This window comes from Cervus elaphus, chromosome 5 (genome assembly GCF_910594005.1).
Source record: "Cervus elaphus chromosome 5, mCerEla1.1, whole genome shotgun sequence".
In the NCBI taxonomy this organism is placed as follows: Eukaryota; Metazoa; Chordata; class Mammalia; order Artiodactyla; family Cervidae; genus Cervus; species Cervus elaphus.
The window spans coordinates 95,287,408-95,312,394 of record NC_057819.1 but is presented as its reverse complement, the minus strand read 5'-3'; the positions used below and the strand labels follow the sequence as shown (position 1 = coordinate 95,312,394).

General features: G+C 59.7%; 1 protein-coding gene across 3 annotated transcripts; it reads left to right on the top strand.

Moving 5' to 3' along the window:
* The first annotated feature begins 1,302 nt into the window (after positions 1 to 1,302).
* MYO1C (myosin IC) lies at positions 1,303 to 24,987 on the top strand. 3 transcript variants are annotated; one of them, XM_043903331.1, is made up of 32 exons: positions 1,303 to 1,589; positions 9,077 to 9,232; positions 9,357 to 9,472; positions 10,144 to 10,342; positions 10,422 to 10,502; positions 12,317 to 12,496; positions 12,587 to 12,685; positions 12,905 to 13,018; positions 13,103 to 13,174; positions 13,565 to 13,684; positions 13,796 to 13,878; positions 14,112 to 14,217; positions 14,333 to 14,413; positions 14,678 to 14,769; positions 16,153 to 16,247; positions 16,329 to 16,375; positions 16,492 to 16,572; positions 18,420 to 18,525; positions 18,619 to 18,736; positions 19,603 to 19,716; positions 19,791 to 19,867; positions 20,367 to 20,435; positions 20,533 to 20,617; positions 20,717 to 20,876; positions 21,152 to 21,235; positions 22,292 to 22,385; positions 22,484 to 22,539; positions 22,658 to 22,793; positions 22,875 to 22,945; positions 23,033 to 23,130; positions 23,204 to 23,303; positions 23,710 to 24,987. In XM_043903331.1, exons 1-32 carry the CDS (start codon positions 1,515 to 1,517, stop codon positions 23,734 to 23,736), a joined length of 3,192 nt encoding a protein of 1,063 aa, XP_043759266.1. In that variant the 5' UTR covers positions 1,303 to 1,514; the 3' UTR covers positions 23,737 to 24,987. The 3 variants fall into 3 exon arrangements, with proteins under 3 accessions (XP_043759266.1, XP_043759268.1, XP_043759267.1); XM_043903333.1 differs by lacking the exon at positions 1,303 to 1,589 and adding an exon at positions 2,381 to 2,514; XM_043903332.1 differs by lacking the exon at positions 1,303 to 1,589 and adding an exon at positions 7,382 to 7,680.

Below are 24,987 nucleotides of genomic sequence, written 5' to 3'. Positions count from 1 at the left end.
GTCCCAGTTTCTATAAAATAACAAATAGCATTCCAATTCGCAAGATTACTGTGTGAGAACAACTGCAAAACATTCTACTCAGCTCTTCAAACTGATCAATGCAGCCCTGGGGCAGGACTCCAGAGCTCCTGACTCCAGGGATCCCCGTGTTTCTCCTCTTGTCTCTGGGTCATGCATGTCCTGTACGTTTTGCCCTTCTGTCTTCACACACTCCTACCCCTGCCTCCTGTGGCCAGGAGGGCTGAGTCCAGCAGTGATTGAGAGGCGGGAAGGGGAAGGGGGGTGCTCTCCCTCCTCTTGGCCCCAGTCAGGATATGGCCGCTCTGGGCCCAGCCCTGACCCGCCGAGTGGAAACAGGAAATATGTGAGACTTGGTGTGCGCTGGGTCTCTGCGCCTGGCTCCACGGCTGATAAGGGCCATTGTGTGGCCGCCGGGATGATCCTGCCCTGGATAGATGTGCTTCCCGGAGGAAGGAAGGAAGCTCTGCTGGCCTTTCCTGGGCGGGGGAAGCTGAGGGGAGGCAAGGAAGGGTGCCTGGGGGAAGGCGCCCGCCCGAGAGGGGCTGTCAAGGCCAGTGCGGGCCCACGGGACTCCACCCCTCCCCTTCCAGCATCTTCCTCTGGAAAGGTTGCTTTCGCCCATCCACTTCACCCTTCCTATAAGGAACGGCCAGAGACCTGAGGGCTCAGTCCCAGGCCAGGAAAGTGTCAGCTGTGATTTAGCAACAATAAAGATAGAAAAACAGGAACATTTGGGGGTGGGGAGCACTGAGGGTGCTATGGAAAAGTAGGGAGCAAACAAGACTAAGACTCCCCACAGCCAGCCAAGCAGCCAGGGACCAACATCTCAAGCATTCAAGGCTCCAGAGGAGGGTAGGATCGGGGCCTCCTCACAGTGCCCTCCTGCCTCTCCAGCCAACAACTCCCTCTGCCCAACATGGTCAGTCCCCAGCAGCCCCAGCCTCTCAAACTCCAGCGGCTCACCTGCTGCTGCGGGAGGCAGGCAAGCTGGGGGGACACGCAGAAGGCGCAATGCCTAATGATGGCTCCTCTCGTCTTAGGGCAGGATGTACATTCTGATTTCGGGAGTGGTCACTGTGCTCTCCAGCTGACATCGGTGAGAGGGATCAGCAGAGGCCCAGTCATGGAGCTGCTGGGGGGAACGGCCTTCTACCCTTTGACCTGGAGCCCAGGGTCCCCCAGGGGTGGCTGCATCAGCTCCTCTGGTTACCTGGGACAACAGGCATTTCCTCCATCCCTCAGCCCCTCCTCTTCCTGCCCCAACCCCGCTGGGCCAAGAGGCCTCCCAATCAGACCTGGGCTGCTCCAGCTGTGTCCTGAGGCACTGGACCAGACCCATCCCCTGGGGCTGGAGTTGAAGCTGAACCAAGCGGCCATCCCAGCGTGAGACTAGATTCCTGGTTCCAGGCACAGCCAGAGCCAGCGGGCAGGCAGGCAGGCCGGCTTTTGCTCAGAGGTCCCGGGGCTCGGCACACTGGCGATCCACAGGCGGAATGGCGCTGCAAGTGGAGCTGATACCTACCGGGGAGATCATCCGTGTGGTTCACCCCCACAGGCCCTGCAAGCTAGTAAGTTGGGATGCTCTGGGCTGGGAGGTGGGTGGGAGTGTCTCAGAAGCCCCCTCTTAAGCAAACTCCTTGGGGAAGAGGTGAGCAGTGGGGAAGCGTTCTGGTCCTTGGTAGGACGTGAAGGGACCAGACAAGAAGGGGTGAATGGAATGAAGGGGGATAGGTTTAAGCCCACCAGGGGCAGAGTGTTTCAAAGTGGAGATCTGGGTTTGACTCCCTCCTCCTCCAGCTCCCTGATCCCGTTTGCCGGGCTATGAACTGGGCTAACAACACGGAGGTGACAGGGCCGCTCCGAGATCTAACAAACAGTGCTGCGTGTGAAGTTCCAGGTGTATATAGTACAGGCTCAGGTTAATACCGACCAGCTTTCCCGTCTGGCTTGAAAAACTGACACTGGCCAGCTCAGAGCAGTAGTGAGGGTGGGGAAGGAGGATGAAGGGAGTCAGGCAGTCGCAAATGGGGAAGAACTGATTTGGCCTGGCAAGCAGGGGAGGGTCGGGTTTGCAAAGGCGCCCTAGGTTGAGAAAGGAGAAACATATAAGTCACCCCGCCACCCAGCACTGCAGCAAGTGGGCCAGGTCGTCGGCAGAGGAGGGTGCATGTGTGTGTTTGTGTGTGTGTGTGTGTGTGTGTGTGTGTGTGACAGTGACGCGCCTCGTCCCGGGGAACGGGCTGCGGAGTGTGCTGCCTCAAGCCCTCCGCGGACACGGACGCGGGCCGGGGCCGGAGCCCAGCCAAGGCCGGCCGGGGCGGGGCCGGAGGGTGCGCGCGCGCGCCGGGGCCTGGGCCCTGCCTGGGATGACGACAGGCAGCGGCTCGGCCCCGGGCGGGCCCTGGGCGGGGAGAGCGTGCCGGGGCCGCCGACTCCGGAGCCGGCCACGCCGCCTTGCCTGGCCCCCGCCCGCGCACCCGAGAAGCCGAGAAGGTGGGTACACAAGGCGCGAGGCGGGCCGCAGCCGCGTGGCCCGGGGGAGCTGAGTGCTCAGCTCGCGGGCAGGATGAAGAGGGTAAGCGGCCGGGCGGCGACCCAGTCCCAGAGCTACCGTGCGGAAGGCGAGGGTCGCCGGCCCAGGGATCGCGGGGGCTGCGGGTCTGCTCGGCACGGCCGCTGCGGGGGTCCCAGGACCTGGTGGCGCCGGAACTCGGCCTGTTGGAGACTTAGATTCTTTGCGGATAACGTGAGGGCGGTGAGGAGCGGCTGGGGCCGCGGGACTCGGGCACCCCGCGCTCCCTTTGGGGCCCTCGGCCAGCCTGCTCTGCCTCGGGTTCCGGAGCAGCCGTCCGGGCCCCGCCCCTTCCCGTTCCCCGCCTCCGGGCCCTGGCGCGCGAGTGGCCCCTGCGTGTGTGCTGCGGCTGGGGGGCTCCGAGATGAATGAGAGAATGAATGGCTGGCCCACGGCCTATTCAACGCCCGGCACGCTCCGGCCTTCTGCTCACACTCCCGGGCTCTGTGATTCATTCATTCACGCAGGCTTCCGCGAGCAATTTTTGAGCCCCCACTGTGTGCCTGCCTGGAGCGGGGGCAATCTCCTGGGAGAGACGGACTAGCACACCTTCGATTAGAGCGGAATGCGACAAGGAGGGGGCTGTGTGTTTCGGGGAGTCAGGAAGGGGTTCTGGAGGAAGTGATACCTGAGCCGAGTCTTCAAGGATGACTAAGAGTCAGTCAGGTGGGGAGGGGGTTGGGTGCGAGGGCCAAGGAAGCCGCAGGTGCAAAGGCGAGAAGCTGAGAGCCGGGCGGTTGGTGGCGACGGCTCGCCCAGCGCCTCTTGGCTGAGTGGGGTGGTGAGGGAGGCGTGGGGAGAGAAGGCACTGGAGAGGGTACCCCTGTGGGCCACACAGGAACTCAGGAGCGGTGGTAAACTGAGGACAGAGAGCTTAAGTCCACAAACAGCGGCCTGGCAAGAAGCAGTGGGTGTGCTTGGCATACGGAAGAGTAAACCTTCACTCTCTTAACATGAGACGTTAATTGATGGGATTTGCGTTTGTAAATACCACAGGAGGCTGCAGGAAAATGAATTGGAGGAAGGCAGGGACGCCAGTTCGGAGGCTGCTTGCCTCATCCAGGGGCAGAGCAGTGATGGAGGAACAAAGTGGGGGGGGGGGGGGGTTGGCAGGTGGTGACTCCTCCGTGTGAGGAGCGGAGGGAGGAGGGCAGGCCTTTTGATGCCCGGCAGTGACAACTAGCTGGAGGTGCCTGTCTCCTCTCAACAGACGGGATATTGAACCAGGAGGATAGATTAGGGGGCAAGGTGCTTTGTTTACTTCTACTGGACCCCCAGGTAGAAGCATCTGGCAGACAAAAGGCCCATGGTTCTGAAGCCAGAGTGAAAACCTTTGACTGGGGTCCAGTGAGATATCAGGTAGAACCCCTAAGTCCTTGTCTTTCCTTTTCATTCCCCCTTACAACAGTTCCCTTGAGTCTGGAACAGTCCTAGGTAGGGCAGCCTGGGCCCAGACCTAAGATATGTTTGATTAAAAAAAGAAAACTCGAGCACCTGTTCTGTGCCCAGCATGTGCTGGGGGTAAGATAGGCTATGGTTCTTTCTGCTGCCCCAACAGGCCGGAAGGCTACCCCCAGTGGAAATCAGTTTCTAGAGGCAATCTGGGGGTCCTCAGAACACCCTCTCCAGACCTCCATAGCCCTGGGCTGAAGGAACCCCTGAAGCTGCCCACTACCCTCCCAGAGGACAGGCTTGGGGGCACCTGGCCCATACTAGGTGATGGGGCTGAATAACCCAGGTCTGCTGGGCCTGCCCATCCCCGCTTCTAGGGGAAAGCCCTCTCCAGATGGAAAGAAACCTAGAGACAGCCTTGGAAAATAAGTCCTGGGTCACTCGGGGTGGGGCATGGCTGCCTCCTAGCCTGCAACCAGCCCCTAGGTTCAGGGCCATGCTGGGGACTCAACGATCATGGCCCACTCCCTAGCTGCTCTTCCCAAGGCCTACAGGTCAATACTCACACAACACAGTCAAAGGTGGCTACTAGGCACTGCAGTCACAGGTTCACTAAGGAAGGTCACAGCCTGGCAGGTAGCAGGTTAATCTGACAGAGAAGCTGGGAAAACCGCCAGGGCTAGGCAGGCGTCTCCCCCTCAGGCAGCCCTGCAGAAATAGACAGTGGCAGACTTTCCAGTTCCAATGCCACCCTTTCTTTCACTAGTCCTGGGATCTTGAACACGACGTTCGTCTACTGAGCCTCAGTTTCCCCGTCTGTAGAATGGGGGTAATAATCCAGCCCTCAAGGCTCAGCTCGAGAGCATTGAAGGTAGTACCAGAAGACAGCGATTCGAACGCATGAAGCGCCTGGCGCTGTAGCCCTGGTGTCTCACACCCTCGGCCCACCCACCACCCCACCCCACCCCACCCCACCCCCGCCTTTCTAACTCCTCTCCCCCTGGGGCGGGCGCTTCCGCCTAGCGGGGCGGGATGGTCTGTGGCGCTGGCCAGGGGCTGCGGGCTCGCCTGGCCTGCTTAGCCGCCCCCTCCTTCCGCCACCGAGTGTCGGCTGTGGGGGCGTCGGCGGGCATCCCGGGAATGCGGCGGAGCGGCTCGGGCGGGGGTGGCAGGCCAAACCCCTCGGTGCGCGGATTCCCCTCATTCCAGCCTCTAGCCGCGGCGGCGAGGCCACGCCCCCTTGCCAGCCCCTCCCCTCGGGCCCGCGAGCCACGGCCAGCCGCGCCAACCCGGTGCTTGCACGGCCCCCGGAGCCGTGCTCCCGGTGGGCACCGGCTGGACCCCCTTCCTCCCGTCCCCCAAGTACCTCCCCACTCCGGCTGAGCGGGAGGCTGAGTCCTCTCCGCGCTCTTTCTCCTTTCTGCATTTTCACCCTGGGGGCCTCGCGGAGGGGGCCTCCTCCCGCCCAAAGCCCGAAGCTAGTGGCATTTAAGACCCAGCCCCGCCCTTCCGCTCCCACCCATCTCCCAGCTGCGCGCGGTGGCGTCGGTCCCCTCGGTCCCTCCGGAGGGCCCCATCTCCCAGCTGGCGGCTCCCGCCGCGGGGTCCCGCGGGCTCTGGCCGGGCTGTTGTTTTCAAAGTAAAGAGCCTTCCCCAAGAGGCTGCAGCCCGCACCTGCCGCCACTTCACTCCCTCCCCGGGGAGCCTAAGTCCAAGAGTGTCGGGCAGGCTAGGGCTTTGGGTCCTAACCCTGCCTTCTGCCCCCTAGGACAAAGTCAGTATCTGCATTATTGCACTTCTGGTTCCTTATCTATCAGGTATGGTGGAAGTATAGTTGGAGAGCTCTTTCTAACTGGCCGAGGGACACGCCTCAGGGGCTTTCCCTGCTAGATAACAAGTGTGACCTGTCTGACCCAGGACCTGGCTCTGTTTGTCTGCTCCCACTGGCTTCCCAGGTGACGCTAGTGGTAAAGGACCCGCCGGCCAATGCAGGAGACATTAGAGATGCGGGTTCCATCCCTGGATGGGGAAGATCCTCTGGAGGAGGGCACAAGAACCCACTCCAGTATTCTTGGCTCGACAATCTCATGGACAGAGGAGCCTGGTGGGCTACACAGTCCCTAAGGGTCGCAGAGTCAGACATTACTGAAGCGGTTAGCATTGCATTGAAGGTCTGCTCCAAGCCTGTGCAGAGAATGTCTGGCCAGAGAGGGCAGTGCTATTTACTGAGGGTCTGGGAGGTGCCTGGGTGCCTTATCTTAGGCTTCTCAACAGCCGTTTGAGACAGAGGTTAGTCTCATTTCAAGGCTCTAGGAGAGGTTCCCAGAAGTGAAATGACCTGCTGGCAGTCATACGGCTTGTGAGAAATAGCCCGGCCTTTAGGAAGCACTAGCCATCACACCGGGCTTTCCTGGTGGCTCAGACAGTAAAGAATCTGTCTGCAGTGCGAGAGACGTGGGTTGGATCGCTGGGTTGGGAAGATCTCCTGGAGGCGGGCATGGTAACCCACTCCAGTAGTTTTGTCTGGAGAATCCCCACCGACAGCGGAGCCTGGAGGGCTACAGTCCATGGGGTTGCAAAGAATCCGACACGACTAAGTGACTAAGCACAGGCATTACACCCCCAGCTGTGCTGGGATCCGAGCTAGAGTTATCCCGCAGGCTGCTGCCCACTGCCCACCTAGAGCTCAGTGAGGATGGGGCTGCTGGAGGCTGGTTTGGGTAGCTGGAGGGTGTCCTGGGCAGAAAATATGGGAAGATCCAGAGAGACCAGAGAGGGAGTCCCGCCACCCAACAGAAGAAGAAGAGAGGTGAGGAGCCCCTGGGCACGGGGGGAGGAGGGGGCCCCTAGTCAGGGTGTCCGGGGTAGGGGGAAGGGTATTGCTCCGAATGCTGGAAATCGGGCCGTGGATTTCCCAGATGGAAAGCTGAGCCCTCCGTGGAGGCCCTGCACGAACGACGCTGGGCACAGGCGCCCTGTGGCCGTCTCCCTCCCTGGGGCGCCTGTGCTGTGAACCTAAGAGATTTTCTTGGGACTTAAAGACGTGGGACCCACCCTCCAGAGAGTGTACGGGGTGGGGAGTGGACAGTGTCCCCTCACCGAGGCTCCGCCTGCCTGGGCACGACGGCCGTATTTGGACATTTCGTTCTATTTTTAACTTTCCCGGGACTCGAGGTTGGGGTGAGGGGGGGAGGGAAATCCTGCTTCCTCCGGGACCCATGGGCCTCTCTGCCTAGTGAGTTGAGTCCCCAGCCTGGCCTAGTGCGCAGTGTAGACACAAGCCCGGAAGTGAGTTCCGGGTCGGTGTAGACGCGGCGGCCGCGCGGGTTCCGGGCCCCACCCCCGGGAGAACCGACGACGTCCCTCCTGGAAAACCTGACTCAGGCGGAGCCCCTGCCCAGCCGGGAGCCCCGCCCCCGCCCTGTCCCCACCCACGCCGCGAGATTTCCCCCCGCCCCCCGACTGAGCGCCTGCCCCACCCCTACCAACTGGAGAGGAACCCCGGAGTCCGAGCCCCGAGCGAGGCGGGGGCGCCCGGGGAGTCCCACGCCTCCGAGCCTAGCGGAGGCGGAACGGGGGGCGGGCCGGCCCCTCCCTCGTGACGCCGCCGCCGCCGCCGCCGCGCCCCGGGCCGAGAGCACGGGCCGCGGAGACGGGCGCCGGGCCGAGCGGGCAGGATGCGCTACCGGGCGTCGGTGAGCGGGGTTGCGGGGCAGGGCCAGGGGGTCCCAGGCGTCCCTGACGGCCTCGCGGCGCCGCCTCGGCCCCGCCAGGAAGCGGGCGCGGCCCAGGAATTTCGGGTGGAAAACGTCCCGGAAAGTTGCAGGAGAGTGGAGGCCGAGGCTGGGAGGGCCGCGAGGCGCTCGGACCCGGGCCGGGCCAATAACTCCCGGCGAAGGCAGAGAGCGCCCAGACCCGCCACCCAGAGGGCAAGGGGGCGGGGGCTTGGGTCAGATTTGGCAGCAGCTTCGGGACAGAATTAGAGGGGTGGCGGGGAGGGCGCCGAGGGGCAGGCCTAGAAGAGGCAGGGCCACGGCCAGACCCAAAGGGGTGCCCCCTGCCCGAGATCTGGGTGGTCTGCGGTTGGATGAGACCTGGTGGCCTCTTCGGGGATCTCCACCCCCTCCTACCCCTGCGGCCAGCTTGCTCTTTCTTCCCTGACCCTTGACACTCTTGGTGTTCCTAGAGCTCTCAGACCCTTTTGAAGAGTGTGGTGAGGGGTGAGGGTCTTGTTGAGCCTGTGCTTCTTCCCACCCTCTGATGGGCTCCAGCTGCCAGCTGGGTTTTCCCTGGTAAAACCCCTGCTCCCTTGAGACTTCTCAGGACTCCCAGTGGAGGAGGGTGTCTGGGGAGCCTGGCAGCTGGCCGGGAGGGTGTGGTTCCGCTCTGGGAGGGAGGGCCCCCTTCTGGGGTGAGTGGTGAGCCCAGCTGGGATGTGAGGTTCCCCCTGCCCCTGCCCCTGCCCTGGCGGAGTCTCTCTCCTGGGACCTGGGGCAGCCTCTTGCTGGGTCCCTAGACCCCCTCCCCCTGGAAATTTTGGTGAGTGAGAAAGGGAGAGACAGCCCCACCCTGCTTGTAGAATTTACTCCGAGTGATTTGTCCTACAAAGCACCTGTCACACAAGGCCTAGAGCTAGGGTGCTTGAGGTCACCTGGTCTACCTCAACTCCTCCTCCTTGGGACAACTTCCAGAGAGAGGAGGGGTTTTGTTCAAGGTCAACAGAGCATTCTTTCTTTTATTCTCATGACATCCCCCCCCAACCCCTAACTTTCTTTACACAAAACCAGCCTCTCCCTGGATTCACTGGTCTTGGCCCCATGTCCTCTGGGGCCTCTGCGTTCCAGTGGCCTGTGTTCAGGTCCCATGTGCCCCAGATGGTCTTTCTTCTGGGACCCATGTCCTCAGTGTCCCGTGTGCCAGCTTTCTGCCATCCAGGCCCTCTCTACCCAACCTGGTGCACCCATTTCCCAGGTGTTCCCTGTGTTCACATGCCCTGGTTGCCCCCTCAGTCGTCCAGGCTGTGGCGAACGGGAGAAGAGGCCTTCCCTTACCCTGCCACCTCTGACTCTCTCCCGTGGCCCATCCCTGCAGGCCCTGGGCAGTGACGGGGTGCGGGTCACCATGGAGAGCGCGCTGACCGCCCGTGACCGGGTGGGGGTACAGGACTTCGTGCTGCTGGAGAACTTCACCAGCGAGGCCGCCTTCATCGAGAACCTGCGGCGGCGCTTCCGGGAGAACCTGATCTACGTGAGGCCCGAGTTTAGAGGCGGAGGGGGCGCTGGGGCCGCAGATTGCAGGGCTGCAGGGAGGAGGGGGGAGCGGCTCCGGGGCCTCTGGGAGAAACTTCTGAGCCTCCTCCTCCGACCCCCAGACCTACATTGGCCCCGTGCTGGTCTCTGTCAACCCCTACCGAGACCTGCAGATCTACAGCCGACAGCACATGGAGCGTTATCGAGGCGTCAGCTTCTATGAGGTTCCACCTCACCTGTGAGTGACCCCCCCCCCCCCCCGCCCCGCTCCCCAGCATCACCACCTGAGGTGATTCCACCCAATTTCCCACTTGGGATAAATCACAATTCACATCTCTGAGGAACACCCAGTCCTCACCCAAGGTGAATCTCTCCATCCCATCAGGATCCCCCTAGCCTCCACCCCAACTCACACCCAGGACTATTTTTTTGGCCCTGCTGTGTGACTTGCAGGATTTTAGTTCCCCAACCGGGAATTGAACCTGTGCCCCTTGCAATGGAAGTATGGAGCCCTAACCACTGAACCATCAGGGAATTCCCACACCTGTGACTTATTCTCCCAACACTACCTAGACATGGCCCTCCCACCTTAGTGACCCTCTGACCTGCACCTCTGAAGGACCTCCCAGCCCTACCTATGAGTGACTTCAGTCTTCCCTGAATGACTCCCAATCTCCTCACCCATGAGTGATCCCATCAGTTCTCCATCAGAATATGACTCTCATTCTCAACTGTGAAGGATCTCCCTTGACCCACATCCTGGAGGGCTCACCTGTACTCAAGGGTACACACCCTCGTGAACCCCACCTGACTTGGGAATGCCCACCCCCAGTCCCTCCTGCGGGATTCCCAGCCCCTGCAGCCACTCGGGCCCCTGCCCTCTAAGCTCCTGCCGGGCCTCTGCCCCAGGTTCGCGGTGGCCGACACTGTGTACCGGGCACTGCGCACGGAGCGCCGGGACCAGGCGGTGATGATCTCTGGGGAAAGCGGGGCAGGCAAGACCGAGGCCACCAAGCGGCTGCTGCAGTTCTATGCCGAGACCTGCCCAGCCCCCGAGCGGGGTGGTGCTGTGAGGGACCGGCTGCTGCAGAGCAACCCGGTGCTGGAGGTGAGGGAACAGCAGCCCCCAGGGTGGGAGGGGCAGGGAGAGGCCACCAGGCACGCCTCACACCCCAGCCCTTTCCTAGGCCTTTGGCAATGCGAAGACCCTCCGGAACGACAACTCCAGCAGGTTTGGGAAGTACATGGACGTGCAGTTTGACTTCAAGGTACCCATGGGCAGGGCAGGGCAGGGCAGGGGGAATGGGATTCCCACGTGGCGGATACCCACTGGCCCAGGTCTGGCACCAGCAAACATTTATTGAGCACCTTCTGTGTGCCAGACACTGTTGCAAGTGCTAGTGGCACAGCAGTGAAACAAAACAGAAATCCTGCCTCCAGGGAGATAAAGAATCTGCCTGCAATGCAGGAGACCCGGCTTCGATCCCTGGGTTGGGAAGATCATCTGGAGAAGGGAATGGCAATCCATTGTCGCCTGGAGAATCCCATGGACAGAGGAGCCTGGCAGGCTATAGTCCACGGGGGTCGCAAAGAGCGGACATGACTGAGCGACTAGCAGGGAGATAGTCCACAGAAAAATGTAAATTAGCCAACAAATGTCACAGCAAAAAAGAAAATGAGGCAAGGGGAGGGGGCATTGGCTGTTTGAAATAATGCAGGTACAGTGGGCATAGAGAAGGTGGCCTTTGGTAAAGCCTTGATGGAGACAGAGGAATGAGTTGTGCATATACCCAAGAGGGTCCAGGCGGAGGGCACTGCCAGTGCAGAGGTGCTGATGAACAAGATGCTGGATGTGTTCACAGACAGCAAGGAGGCCAGAATGGCTGGAGAAGAGAGCAAGGGGCCAAGGAATGGAAGAGGACGCTTGGTGGTGTGGGTTCTTTTGGGTCTTTATAAGAACTTCTTTAAAACTCTTGGGTGGAAGTGAGGCCAGAGAGTTTTTGGGGATTTTTTGTTTGTTTATTTGTGTGGTCATGCCCGCACAGCCTGCAGGATTTTAGTTCCCCAACCAGAGATTGAACCCGTGTGCTGTGCAGTGGAAGTGCAGAACTTTAGCCACTGGACCACCTGGAAAATTCCTATATATATATATATTTTTTTTTAAATTTTTGGCCAGGCCTCACGGCATGTGGGATCTTAGTCTCCCAACAAGGTATTGAACCCGTGTCCCCTGCAGTGGAAGTACGCTGAAGTGTCAGGGAAGTCCCAAAAGTTTGAAAGAGAAGTGTGTTTTGACCTCAGTTTCCTCTTAAAGTGGTCGCTCTGGCTGCTTTGTTGAGAATAAATGGTAGAGACTGAGGCCGAGCAAGGAAACGAGTTAGGAAGCTGATGATTATTAGATCTGGGTGACAGATGATGGTGGCTGGGCCCAGTCTGGTGACCATGGCTGGATTCTGGATACTCTGAAGGTTAGGGCAGCAGGATTGGCTATCTGATTGGACGTGAGATGTGAGAGACAGGGAGGCTCCCAGGAGGACCACAGACTTCTTGGTCTGAACACCTAGAAGGGTGAGCAGGATGGGAAGAGGGAGCTGGTTTGAGGAGCGGAGACCAGGACTTGAGATTCAGACCTGCTGAGTTTGAGATGCTTATGGGACCTCCAGGTGTGAGCCACCAGGTAGAAAGGCCATGCATGCATGTGTGCTAAGTTGCTTCAGTCATGTCTGACTCTTTGCAACCCTGTGGACTGTAGCCCGCCAGGCTCCTCTGTCCATAGAATTCTCCAGTCAAGAATACTGGAGCAAATTGCCATGCCTTTCTCCAGGGGATCTTCCTGACCCAGGGATCAAACCCACATCTCTTGCATTGGCAGGAGGGTTCTTTACCACTCGTGCCACCTGGGAAGCCCAAGAAAGGGCTTAGCCTCATTTCATAGAGGAAGAAATGGGGGCCAGGAGGGGCGACGTGCCTGAGCCACACAGCCAGAGCTGAAATTCATACTCTGGAGGGCTGGGGGGGAAGGGGAAGATGAGCTATGTCCCAAGTCCCCCTGAGCAGTCACCGCATCCTGCCCGGCCCGCAGGGCGCCCCCGTGGGTGGCCACATCCTCAGTTACCTCCTGGAGAAGTCCCGCGTGGTGCACCAGAATCACGGGGAGAGGAACTTCCACATCTTCTACCAGCTGCTGGAGGGGGGTGAGGAGGAGACGCTGCGCAGGCTGGGCCTGGAACGAAACCCCCAGAGCTACCTGTACCTGGTGAAGGTGAGTAGAGGGGGATGGGCAGGCGGAACCAGGTGCCACCCAGGGAGCCCATCCAGCCAGAGCTGTAACCCCGCTCTGCCCATGGCACAGGGCCAGTGCGCCAAAGTCTCCTCCATCAACGACAAGAGTGATTGGAAGGTGGTCAGGAAGGCTCTGACTGTCATTGACTTCACCGAGGACGAGGTGGAGGTGAGACCTCTGTCGGGGACCCACCCTTTCCTCCTGTCACCCCATGAAAACCCCGGTCTACCTTTACAACCAGCTTCTACTCTAGCCGCCTTCTCCTCTCACATGCCTTGCCCCCCACCATTCCCAGCTCCTGCTGACCATCCACATGTGCCCTCCCGGGGCTCTCAGACCCTCCCATAACCCCCGCCTGCCCCTCCCTGTCCCCTGACCCCCACCCAGGACCTGCTAAGCATCGTGGCCAGCGTCCTGCATCTGGGAAACACCCACTTCGCCGCCGATGAGGAGAGCAACGCCCAGGTCACCACCGAGAACCAGCTCAAGTACCTGACCAGGGTGAGGAGGCGAGCAGAAGGCAAGGGCAGGGCAGCTGGGGCAGGGGAGCTGCGCCCTCACCAGACCCACCCCCTCCCTTGGCAGCTCCTTGGTGTGGAAGGCTCAACGTTGCGGGAAGCCCTGACCCACAGGAAGATCATCGCCAAGGGTGAAGAGGTGAGGCCAGGGGGTGGGGCTGGGGTGGGGGGCAGGTGTTCCAAGGCAGCCCCCACTCCCATCATCCCACATTGCCCTGGTCTGCTCAGCTGGTCCTCTTAGCACCAATATTGGAAGCTTATAAGGCAGGTGGCTCAGAGAGGCACAGGGAGCTAGCCAAGGTCACACAGGAAGAGGGTGAAGCTGGAAGGAAGACTCAACCTCCAGGAATGAGACCTCTTGTTTCTCTACCAGTTTCCCTCTGGTGGGGCCACTGTGTCCTCCCTTGCCCCCCTGCCCAGCACCAGGCTCACTGCGGGCAGGGAGGGCAGAGTGATCGGTTTCCTGAGTCAGAGGGGCCAGGGGTGGGAAGGAACTGCATTCATCTCCCTGCTCACCCTCTGCCCGCAGCTCCTGAGCCCGCTGAACCTAGAACAGGCCGCGTATGCGCGGGACGCCCTTGCCAAGGCTATCTACAGCCGCACCTTTTCCTGGCTGGTCGCGAAGATCAACAGGTCGCTGGCCTCCAAGGTGAGAGCTTGGCCCCTGCTGCTCCCGAGTTGGCAGGGAGGGCGGTCCAGGGAGGCCGGGGCTGAGAGCTGGCAATCATGGGGACCCACACTCTTGGTCGGCTGGCCCTAGGATGCCGAGAGCCCCAGCTGGCGGAGCACCACAGTCCTCGGGCTACTGGACATTTACGGCTTTGAAGTGTTCCAGCACAACAGGTCAGCGCCCCCCTGACTCTGCCTGTCTCTCCTGCCATCGTGTCCCCTGCCCTGGTCCCTCACCTCTCCCCCGGCCTCCCTCATTCCTGCCAATGACTTGCCAGCCGCTTGGGTCCCACTCTGTTTCTTCCCTCAGCTAGCGCTGGGGCCTTGTTCTGCCCCTCCCCATCTTTCCTGGTCTAGCCCCCCCCCCCCCCCCCATATTACTGAGGACACCTCTGTCTCCCTCACAGCTTTGAGCAGTTCTGCATCAATTACTGCAACGAAAAGCTGCAGCAGCTCTTCATTGAGCTCACCCTCAAGTCGGAGCAGGAGGAGTACGAGGCCGAGGGCATCGCGGTGAGTGCAGGCCCACCCGCGGCTGGCCCTAGTGCAACCAAGGTCAAGGTCTGGGTGTCCCCAGGGGAGGTGCCGTGACCCCACGGTGATGCCTCCCTCCCCTTGTGCCCCTCAGTGGGAGCCGGTCCAGTATTTCAACAACAAGATTATCTGTGACCTGGTGGAGGAGAAGTTCAAGGGCATCATCTCCATTTTGGTGAGCCATCTGCTCCTCCAGGGCCTTGGGCTGGGGGCTGGGCGGGATGACGTCACCCCTTTCCCCTGGCTCTCCCAGCCTGTCCGCAGTGGGCTGGAGTCCTTGGTGCCTGCCAAGGGACAGAACAGGGCTGTGTGTGAGTGGTGAGGGGAGGCGCTGGCCAGCCCTGGGAGTGTCTGCGCCTCCCCAGGGGGCCCCTGAGTCCCGGTGCTCTCCGGTCCCTCCCCCACACGCACCCCTCACCCTCTGCCACCACCCACCCAGGACGAGGAGTGTCTGCGTCCCGGGGAGGCCACGGACCTGACCTTCCTGGAGAAGCTGGAGGACACAGTCAAACACCATCCACACTTCCTGACGTGAGTGGGACTGGGGGCTGTCCTGGGCCAGAGCCTGTGGAAGCCTGGGAACCCCCTCACCCATAAAGTGGTAGCCACAAGGAGGTGGCCGGGGTAGGTGCCAGTGACGGCCAGGCACCCGAGCTGCGGCTCCTGGCACCTCCCGAGTAAGAAGCCAGGAACGCCACTTCCTCCTCAACCCGCTCAAGAATGAAATTTGCTAAGGGTTTTTTTTTTTTAGCCTCCTTACTTGGAAATTCCTTTTTATTTAAGGAATCCCCTAAAGCGGGATGAGGGGAGAAAAGAAACAAGCCCCTCTGTCCTAGCTCCGCCTTGCATATTTTGAGCATATCACCTTCTCTAATTAGAAGCAACCCCTGGAGGAGGTTTTACTGAGACTCACAGAGGTGCAGCCCTTTGCCGGAGATTATCTCACATCAAGTCCAGAGCTGGGCCTCAGGCCCAGTCAGGGATTGAACCTGACTCCCAGTTGTGAAAGCACAGAGTCCTAACCACTGTACCGCCAGGGAATTCCTGAGCAATTTTTTTCCAGGGCGAGCAAGCGAGGAACCTGTTTGTTCTCATTCCCTATGGCTGCAGCAGGGGTCCCAGTAAAGCCTTGCCTGAAAAAAAAAGAAAGAAAAACACCTTTTTTTCTGTTTGTAAAGAGAACATCCCTCTTCAGAGAAAAGTTGGAACGTGTGCAAAAGCCACTTGTAATCCTGTCACCCAGAGGTCACCACTGTTAATAATTTGAGACGTTTTCTTCCTGCCTTTTTCTATGTATTTTTTTTCTTATTTGCGGTTGAGAGCTTATTGTATATAGGACTCAGGATAATGTTATATCCTGAGTATCTTCCTGTATCATCAAACAGAAAACTTTCCTCAAAACACTTCCTCTGGCGGCTCTAACACACAGACACACCGCTGCTCTCACCCGGCCTCTCGGGGCCCTGTCCAGCCTCTGGGTTTCTGCTGGGAAAACAGAAGATCTGCCCCTGGGCCTTAAATCTCTTGGTCTCTCTGGTTAGTTGCTTGGAATTCTTCTTTAAAAGTAGAAAATGGGCTAAAGGGTATCAACATGCTTAAGGCCTAAGTAGTCTCTTGGGGGCTGATTCCATTCTTAAAATGTAGCGGGCAGCACTCAGCGCTCTGAGCAGAGCCACGCAACAGCCAAAGGCAATACCAAATCGCCCTCCACCCTGCGAGCCCTGGCAGCGTGGAGGCTGAGGTCCCGGTCCTGGCGCTGTGTGACCCCGGACAAGGCCGTCTACCTCTCTGAGCCTCTGTGGTGGCCTCTGTGCGGGAGGAGGCCCCGCCCTGCTGGTTTCCTACTGGATGCCTGGTTCCTCTCTTAAAGTCTCTTGGGCAGACAGAGGCAGCTTCCTCTCCCTGTCACCCCAGGCACAAGCTGGCTGACCAGCGGACCAGGAAATCTCTAGACCGCGGGGAGTTCCGCCTCCTGCACTATGCCGGGGAGGTGACCTACAACGTAACTGGTGAGGACCCTGGGGCTGTGTCCCCCCGGGTGGGCTGGGAGAGGGGCTCTGCCTCCCCTCACGTCTGCTCTCTCCCCTCAGGGTTTCTGGATAAAAACAACGACCTTCTCTTCCGGAACCTGAAGGAGGTGAGGAGGACCTCCAGGGGGAGGGCTGGGGGTCTGGGCTCTGAATGATCTCTGCCCCGGAAAGCTGACCGGCCTGTCCCTGTGCTTCCACTGTGATCCCTGCCCTGCCCTCACAGACCATGTGCAGCTCGGAGAATCCCATCCTGAGCCAGTGCTTCGACCGGAGCGAGCTCAGCGACAAGAAGCGGCCAGAGACGGTGTGAAGGCGGTGGGACCCCAGGGGGTGTGTGTGTGCACACATGAGCGGGCCCGGTGCCTGCTTGAGCTGGGAGTTGGCAGTGTGTGTGTGAGTTCATGTGTTTGCTGGTGCCTGGGTGCACATCTGTGTGTGTCTGGGAGGCTGCCTGTGGGTGCATCTGTGCCTACTTTGATGGGTGTCTGGGTGTGTAACGTCTCTAAGTGTGGATGCACATATGTATACCTGTGTCTGTGTGGGCCCTTGCATGCATTCACTCCCCTGCAGCAGACACTTGTAGTGGACATTACTGGGCGTTTAGGATACAAAAGTGAACACACGCTGTCCTAGAAATGTGCATGGGGTGCTATGGAAACTTACAACAGGGAGCAGCAAATTGCCTGTGGAAGTAGAAGAGGGGAGGGGAGTCAGGGAAAGGGTCCTGGAGGAGGAAGCATCTGAGATAACTTGGGAATGAGTAGATGCTTGTCAGACGTATGGGAGGGCCCTGCAGAGCCCCACACAGGAACACAGTCCAAAAAAAGACCAGGAAGTGGACCACAAAGTGCCATTTTCAAGGAGAGCGATGGGAAGAAGGCAGATCTGGCCAGTGGTGCCAGACGAGGGGAATGCTCCATGCAGTGAGCTGTGCACAGAAGTGTGGCTGCCATGCTTGGCAGGGGGAGGGGCAGGGCAGCTAGGACGAGCAAGGTCAGGGAGAGGTGGAAGCCAGGGAGCTGCAGGCCAAGACATGCTGGCAGGGAGGCCACGGAGGCAGAGTGTTGCCCAGAGTCTGACTCGCTGGGACCCTGTCCTGGGTTCCCCAACCCCACCCCTTCCCTGGTTGTTCTCAGCCCCACCCTCGTGAGGACACACCCACTCCTGTCCAGGCCTCTCCAGCAAGCCAGAGTTCCACTGACCTCCCCCCAGGGACCCGCAGCTACCCCAGACCCCGCTAGTCTACGATGCACCCTGACTGGGACAGATGCATGTCCCAGGCATGCATCTCCTGTTTCCCTAACTCAGGGCAGGGACCACCCTCCACCCAGTCCTGAAGGACAGAAGCCTGGGCCGAATCCCTGATTCCTTAGCCTCCCCCATTGCCCTCATCCTAACAACTGCTGGATCTTGCCTGTTTTTGCTGCCTGAAAACCCCTTCCTTTCAGCCCCTCCCTGTAACCCTTATTCCAGTTCTAGTCCTCTGAGCCAGTCAGCCTCCTCCCTGGTCTTCTGTCTTCCCACCTGTTCTTACCAACCACCTTCCACCTATGTGCTGTAGAGATACTCCAAAAGGCAGATCTGTTCCTGTTCCTCTCCCTCCAGATTCCTCTTTGGCTCCCTATTTCCCTCAGGATAAAGTTCAGTCTCCCTAATGTGGTTCCTGAGTCCTACCATGCTCCTGCCTGTCTAATGCTCTTTTTTACTCCCCTCCTAGATCCTTGCATGGCTTGTAGTTCCCTGTGTACACCAAGCCTTTGCTCACTCTGTTGCTCTGCCCGAATGCCGTTCCTGCCTCTCTTCCTTCTGGTTGTCTCCTACTTGTCCTTTCATTCTCAACTGAACGGTTATTTCCTGAAGACCCTTCCTGCCACCTCCTACCCCACAGACAGAAAACTTGTAACATTTCACTTGGAAATGCTGCCCCATCTTCATCAGCTTCAGAAATCTGACCTTTGCAGATGCTGCGATAAAGAGTTGTAATTAAAAAAAAAAAGGTCCACGAAGGGCAGGGGCAGTTGTGGGAACTGGGGGTGTTTTGCCCCAGGGAGGGGTGTCTGCGGGGTTCTGCGCAGGGAGGGGCATTTGCAGGGGTCAGTGGCCTCAGCCCAGTTGCCAACAACCTTCCTGTTGTTCATCTTGGCTGACCAGGTGGCCACCCAATTCAAGATGAGCCTCCTGGAGCTGGTAGAGATCTTGAAGTCAAAGGAGCCTGCCTACATCCGCTGCATCAAGCCCAATGACTCCAAGCAGCCCGGTAGGCCCTCCGCCCAGTAGGCCGGTGGGGGCTGGGCCTCCCCCGCAGAGGCCGGTCAAATCCCGCTGACCACCCGGTGATCTCTTCCCCCAGGCCGTTTTGATGAGGTGCTGATCCGGCACCAGGTGAAGTACCTGGGGCTGATGGAGAACCTGCGCGTGCGCAGAGCCGGCTTTGCCTACCGCCGCAAATACGAGGCTTTCCTGCAGAGGTGGGGGCGGGGCCTGGCGCAGCGCCAGGGGGAAGGGGTGGGCGGGTCGGAGCCTCCGCGATCCTGGGCGGGAGGACAGCCCTCAGCTGCGGTGGGAGCCACGCCAGGGGCCCCTCCATGCTGCAGGCCCAATGTTAAGCTTGAGAGGGCAAAGGCCAGCCCTCCCCACGCCCAGGCCCTGCCGTCACAGAGCAGCTGCTCAGGGGTCCAATGAGGCACGCACTCATACCTATCACCAGTGGAGACAGTAAAAGCCTGTGAAGGGGACAGAGTTTGCAGTCAGTGCAGAAGGCAACTTCGTGGTTATCCCGAGTCAGGGGTCTGAGGAGTCACCAGGCGTGTCTTTCTAGGCCTGTGACCTTAGGCAGACGTTCAGTTCAGTCGCTCAGTCCGACTCTTTGCGACCCCATGGACTGGAGCACGCCAGCCTCCCCTGTCCATCACCAACTCCTGGAGCTTACTCAAACTCATGTCCATCGAGTCGGTGATGCCATCCAACCATCTCATCCTCTGTTGTCCCCGTCATCCGCTCCATCCGAAGGAGGAGTCCTGCCTTCAATCTTTTCCCAGCATCAGGGTCTTTTCTAGTGAGTCAGTTCTTCACATCAGGTGGCCAAAGGATTGGAGTTTGAGCTTCAGCATCAGTCCTTCCAATGAATATTCAGGACTGATTTCCTTTAGGATTGACTGGTTGGATCTCAGATTAGAAAACTCAATTTTCTCATCTTTAAAGTAGGGGTAGTAACAGAGCTACCTCCCAGACTTTCTGTGACCTGAGAGTCAGTGGGACCAGGAAAGCTGGTCTGGGCTCCCAGAGTGCTGGTGGGGGGCGGGGGTGCTGGGTACATTTCTGCTCCTGTCACCAGGTACAAGTCATTGTGCCCAGAGACATGGCCCATGTGGACGGGACGGCCCCAGGATGGGGTGACTGTGCTGGTCAGGCACCTGGGCTACAAACCAGAAGAGTACAAGATGGGCAGGTGAGTGGCACCCATGCCTGGGGTTTGAGGGGTACGTGGTGGCAACCAGGGGCTGATCACTGCTGCCCTCCCAGGACCAAGATCTTCATCCGCTTCCCCAAGACCCTGTTTGCCACAGAGGACGCCTTGGAGATCCGACGACAGAGCCTGGGTGAGAGAGGGGCCCCACCCATCCTGGCCAGTGGGGTCCATTCTGGGAAGCGGGAAAGAAATCGCTGTATTCGGGCTTCTTCTCCGGGACGTCTGCCACGTCCACATTGGGCTGCCCGCCTCGTCTGCTCCTGGATACACACTCAGCATGTTCCCATGTTGCTTTGCTCCCTCCCTCGCTCTTTCTTTTTTTTCTTTTGGCTGTTCTGGGTCTTTGTTGCAACGCGCAGGCTTCTCTGGTGGCGGAGCTCAAGCTTAGTTGCCCCACGGTCTGTGGGATCTTCATTGCCCAACCAAGGATTGAACCCGCGTTCCCTGCATTGCAAGGCGAAGTCGTAACCACTAGACCAGCCCTTGCCCTTTCCTACTCTCCTTCACTTATTTATCCTCCACTCAAAGCTGGTTCAGCCACTCCCCTTACTCATTGAGCTCTTAGCAGGGCCAGGCCCCCAGCTGGATCCCCTGTGCTCTGGCCAAGTGACTTTCTTTCCCAACCACAGCCACGAAGATCCAGGCCGCCTGGAGGGGCTTTCACTGCCGGCAGAAATTCCTCCGGGTGAAGCGATCAGGTTCGGGCGCCCGGAGGCCTTCAGGACGGTGGGGACTGGGGCTAGGGTGGGCCACCAATGGGAAGAGATAGAAGTCAGCCATTTGTGGTCTCTGCAGCCATCTGCATCCAGTCGTGGTGGCGAGGAACGCTGGGCCGGAGGAAGGCAGCCAAGAGGAAGTGGGCGGCACAGACCATCCGGCGGTGAGCACTGGGCGCCACGCAGAGGGTGCAGAGCAGAGTGTGGGGGCAGGTCCACTACCAGGGTTCTCACCTCCACCCATGTCGGATCCCCGCCCCCAGGTTCATCCAGGGCTTCATCCTGCGCCACGCACCCCGTTGCCCAGAGAATGCCTTCTTCGTGGACCACGTGCGCACCTCTTTTTTGCTCAACCTGCGGCGGCAGCTGCCCCGGAATATCCTGGACACTTCTTGGCCCACGCCCCCACCTGCCCTGCGTGAGGTCCGTGGGCTCTCCCTGCTGACTGGGGGACCACCAACTCACCCAGTGGAGGGACCTAATAACCATGTGACCAGAGGAGCCGTGGGAAGGGAAGGGACCTGGAGCTGGGCCGCGGAGAGCGAGTTCTCTGCAGAGAAACAATTCAGGAATGGAAGGGTGGTCCAGGTTGAGGGGGTGTCACTTAGGCCAAGGTCCGATGGTGGGCACATGCCTGTTGTCTGCAGAGGGAAGGGAGCCAGGCTGCCTGGGTGCCCTGACCTCCCTCTTGCCCACAGGCCTCAGAGCTGCTGCGGGAGCTGTGCCGGAAGAACATGGTGTGGAAATACTGCCGGAGCATCAGCCCCGAATGGAAGCAGCAGGTATGGGGCTGGGAGGCAGGCACCAGGGGACTGGGGGGCGGGGGGGGGGGGGGGGGGTGGCGATGCTGGAAGAGAGCTGGCCTGGAGGACCTTTGTCCCGACTTACCGTGCAACCTTGAATTGATCCAGGCCCCTGTCTGGCCTCACGTATGAAGTGGAGACTGGAGTAGATTTTGCAAGGCAAATAGAGTTTATCTTCTAGAGCAGCTGCACTGGACTGGTCGAGGCTGCCCAGAGTCCTGTGTTGAAAAGACTGCAGCATTAGTCTGTTAGAATAGTTCCAGAGAGAAACATTGGTGACCGATGGGCCTTATATTTGCCAACTCGATATCAGATGATGATGAAGGACCCACCCAGCAGAGTTAACCTGCAGTAGTTGGTTTTTTTTTTTTTTTTTGCATAATTTTATTTATTTTTGGCTATGCTGGGTCATCATTGCCGTGCTCAGGATTTTCTCTAATTGCAATGAGTTGGGGCTGCTTTCCAGCTGCGGTACCCAGGCTTCTTGTTGCGGTGGCTTCTCTTGTTGCGGAGCACAGGCGCTAGGGCTTCAGTAGTTGTGGTTCCCGGCCTCTAGAGCACAGACTCAATAGTTGTGGCACACCACAGGCTTAGTTGGTCCAAGGCATGTAGGATCTTCTCGGATCAGGGATTAAAGTGATCTTCCCTGCATTGCAAGGCAGATTCTTAATCACAGGACCACCAGGGAAGCCCCCCAGTAGTTCTGAGTATTAGTATCAGCCAGGTTTAAGATCTCAGGCCAGAGCTGAATCTCAGGGACTCCAGGGCCTGTGATGATGGGAATAACCCCCAAAGTGGGGCCTGGACCCTGACAGGACTGTCATGTCCCTTCTGGAGAGGCCTCTGCCTCAGTTGGTAGGGATCGGGAGAGAAGGGGCTGAAGGGGAGTGTTGGTAGCAGGGCTTAGCCTCCTGCTGTTGGGGCCAGAGATTGGGTGAGGGAGGCGGTCTCAGCTCCTGTCTCAGCAGGCTCCTGCTCTGCTGTGACAGCCCCACCTCTCTGACATCCCCCACCTTCCTGCTATCGTCTCCTCAGCTGCAGCAAAAGGCCGTGGCGAGTGAGATCTTCAAGGGCAAGAAGGACAATTACCCCCAGAGTGTCCCCAGACTCTTCATCAGCACTCGGCTTGGTAAGCCCCCGCCCCTCCAGTGCACAAACCTTCCATCAGCAGCCTGGTCCCCTCTCTCCTCTGCTCACTCCCCCTTTACTCTCCTATCTGGGTTGCAGGTGCAGATGAGATCAACCCCAGAGTGCTGCAGGCCCTGGGCTCGGAGCCCATCCAGGTGAGACCCTGCTGGCGGCCCTCAGCCCCACACAGTTCTGCTGCCCAAGGGCTGCGTGGGCGGGCGTCAGGGCCTGGGCAGGGGCTGAGGAGGCCCCTCACTCACCCTCTGTCCCCAGTACGCTGTGCCCGTCGTGAAGTACGACCGCAAGGGCTACAAGCCGCGCTCCCGGCAGCTGCTGCTGACGCCCAACGCCGTGGTCATCGTGGAGGACGCTAAGGTTAAGCAGAGGATCGAGTACACCAACCTGACTGGTGAGCCCGAGTCCAGGTTGGGTCCAGAGAGGGGGCCCTGCTTTGCTCCTTGATCCCTGACCTCTGCCCTTTCCCCCCCAGGGATCTCCGTCAGCAGCCTGAGCGACAGCCTCTTTGTGCTCCATGTGCAGCGTCAGGACAATAAGCAGAAGGTGCCCCTCGGGGACTGGGCGGCGGGGAGGGCACGGGCCCTCTAAGCGCTGGGCAGGGCCTGACCCCGTCCCTCTGTGGGCCCCCAGGGGGACGTGGTGCTGCAGAGTGACCACGTGATCGAGACCCTGACCAAGACGGCCCTCAGCGCTGACCGAGTGAACAACATCAACATCAACCAGGGCAGGTGAGGCGGGGAGGGCTCCTGAGCGGGCCGTGCATGCACAGCGGGCAGGCCTCACATGCCCGCTTCTCTCCAGCATCACGTTCGCAGGTGGGCCCGGCAGGGACGGCATCATTGACTTCACACCCGGCTCAGAGCTGCTCATCACCAAGGCCAAGAATGGGCACCTGGCTGTGGTGAGTGTGGGGCCGGGGCAGAGCCTCTGGGGGCCAGGCCGTCCTCCCTCAGCTGTCCTGGACAGAGCCTGGGCACCTCACTGTGGGTCTCGATCCAGAGGGCACCCTTCATCCCATTGCCCACTGAGAACCAGAGACCAGTGCAGAGGGTCATAAAGAGGGCAGCATGGGGAGGTGGGGGAGACCGAGGGGGCAGGGGTATGCTGCTTGGGAAGAGAGGCCCACTCTTGTCGGGGCAGAGAGCCCTGTGGGAATGGGATCTAAGGTCCGAGTCTCTAGCACCGAGGCCTCCAGACTTCCTCCTCCCCTCCCTCCATATACTACCAGGTATCTAACTCACCGAGACAAGTGCCCGGAGCCCCTCTGCTTCCTGCTCACCACTGGGCTTCTCCCCTGGTCCCCACAGGTGGCCCCACGGCTGAACTCACGGTGATGAAGGCGCCCACTGGACCCCTCCTGCCTCCCAGTGCTTCGCTCATCCCCTCCTCCCTTCCCAGCTACCAAAGACTCGAGCTTCCAGACAGGGACCCAGGGACACCTCGAAGCCCACCGACATTAATTCCTGCCTCCTGCTCGGCTCTCTCTCTCGTGGCGGGGGCGGCAGGGGCGCAGGAAGCTGCCCCAGGAGTGGGCCAGGCCGGGCCACAGCAATAGGAAAAGCCGGGGCCAGAGGCAGCCACGCCAGCCCCACTGCCAATGCCAAATATTTGAGAGAAGGGAACTTTTGCTGAGGTTTTTCTCTGAGATTTTTTGATGCTTTATAGGAAACTATTTTTTAAAAAAGCCATCTTCCCACCCGCCCCCACCACCCCCCGCTGCCGCCCTACCACCACCAAGACACACTGGATGTGTTTTCCCTGACTCAGCAGGGCAGGGAATGTCGCCGAGAGGGTGGGCGATCTGGGCCCTGGTGCCCTCTTCCCTGCCCAGGTCCCCCTCTCCTCCCTGTTCCCTTGGCACCTTGTCTGTCTGTCTGCCTGTCCACGTGTAGCCCACTCCAACATCCCCCTGGGGGCTAAAGCCACCCTTGCCTGCCTCTCCGTCCAGCCTTAAAAATGCCCTTCTAATATCAGCTCAGCCTGAGGACATCCTGGAGTAAAGGCGGGACTCTCAGAGCGGAGGATTTGGACAACTGAGAGATCACCTGGTCGAGTCTTCTGGTGTGACAGAGCAAGAGATAGAGGCCCGAGAGGGGAAGGGACTTGCCCAAGGTGATCCAGCAGGTTGGGGCAAAACCAGACTGTCCTCAGCACACCTCACTGCCTCTCCCCGGGACTGGGGGCCCCGTGAAACAGGCTCATGTCTTAAGGGTGCATGTGGCTTCCTGACCAGCAATCAGCCTTGGGGGCCACCAGGTGGGAGGAGCGCTCCCACCTGAGTCCATGCCTTAGGATGACAAACACCCTACCCATGTACTCTGGCCCCAGGTTACAGACGCAGGGCCTTCATTGGCTCCTGACCCCGCTCCCTATCCTGGGGGCCTGGGGAAGGGGCTGGCTTTGGGAGGAGCTGCAGGGGCTTCACCTCTTTCTGCTGCTTCTCCCCTACCCCCACCCCCAACTCCCCAGAGGGCCTGGGGGCTGCCCAGCTGCCTCTGCCCTCCTGCGGATCTCAGCCCACTGCTGACACTTCTGCAATCCAGAGAAACACTAAATAAAGAAAGAAAGCAATATGTGTTTGCCAA

Bases quoted from the DNA above. Each gene is read 5' to 3' on its own strand.
- MYO1C (XM_043903331.1), top strand. From the start codon at position 1,515: ATGGCGCTGCAAGTGGAGCTGATACCTACCGGGGAGATCATCCGTGTG. The intron at 13,879-14,111 runs GTCAGCGCCCCC...TCTCCCTCACAG, and splicing joins GAAGTGTTCCAGCACAACAG to CTTTGAGCAGTTCTGCATCA. The intron at 19,717-19,790 runs GTGAGTGGCACC...CTGCCCTCCCAG, and splicing joins GAAGAGTACAAGATGGGCAG to GACCAAGATCTTCATCCGCT.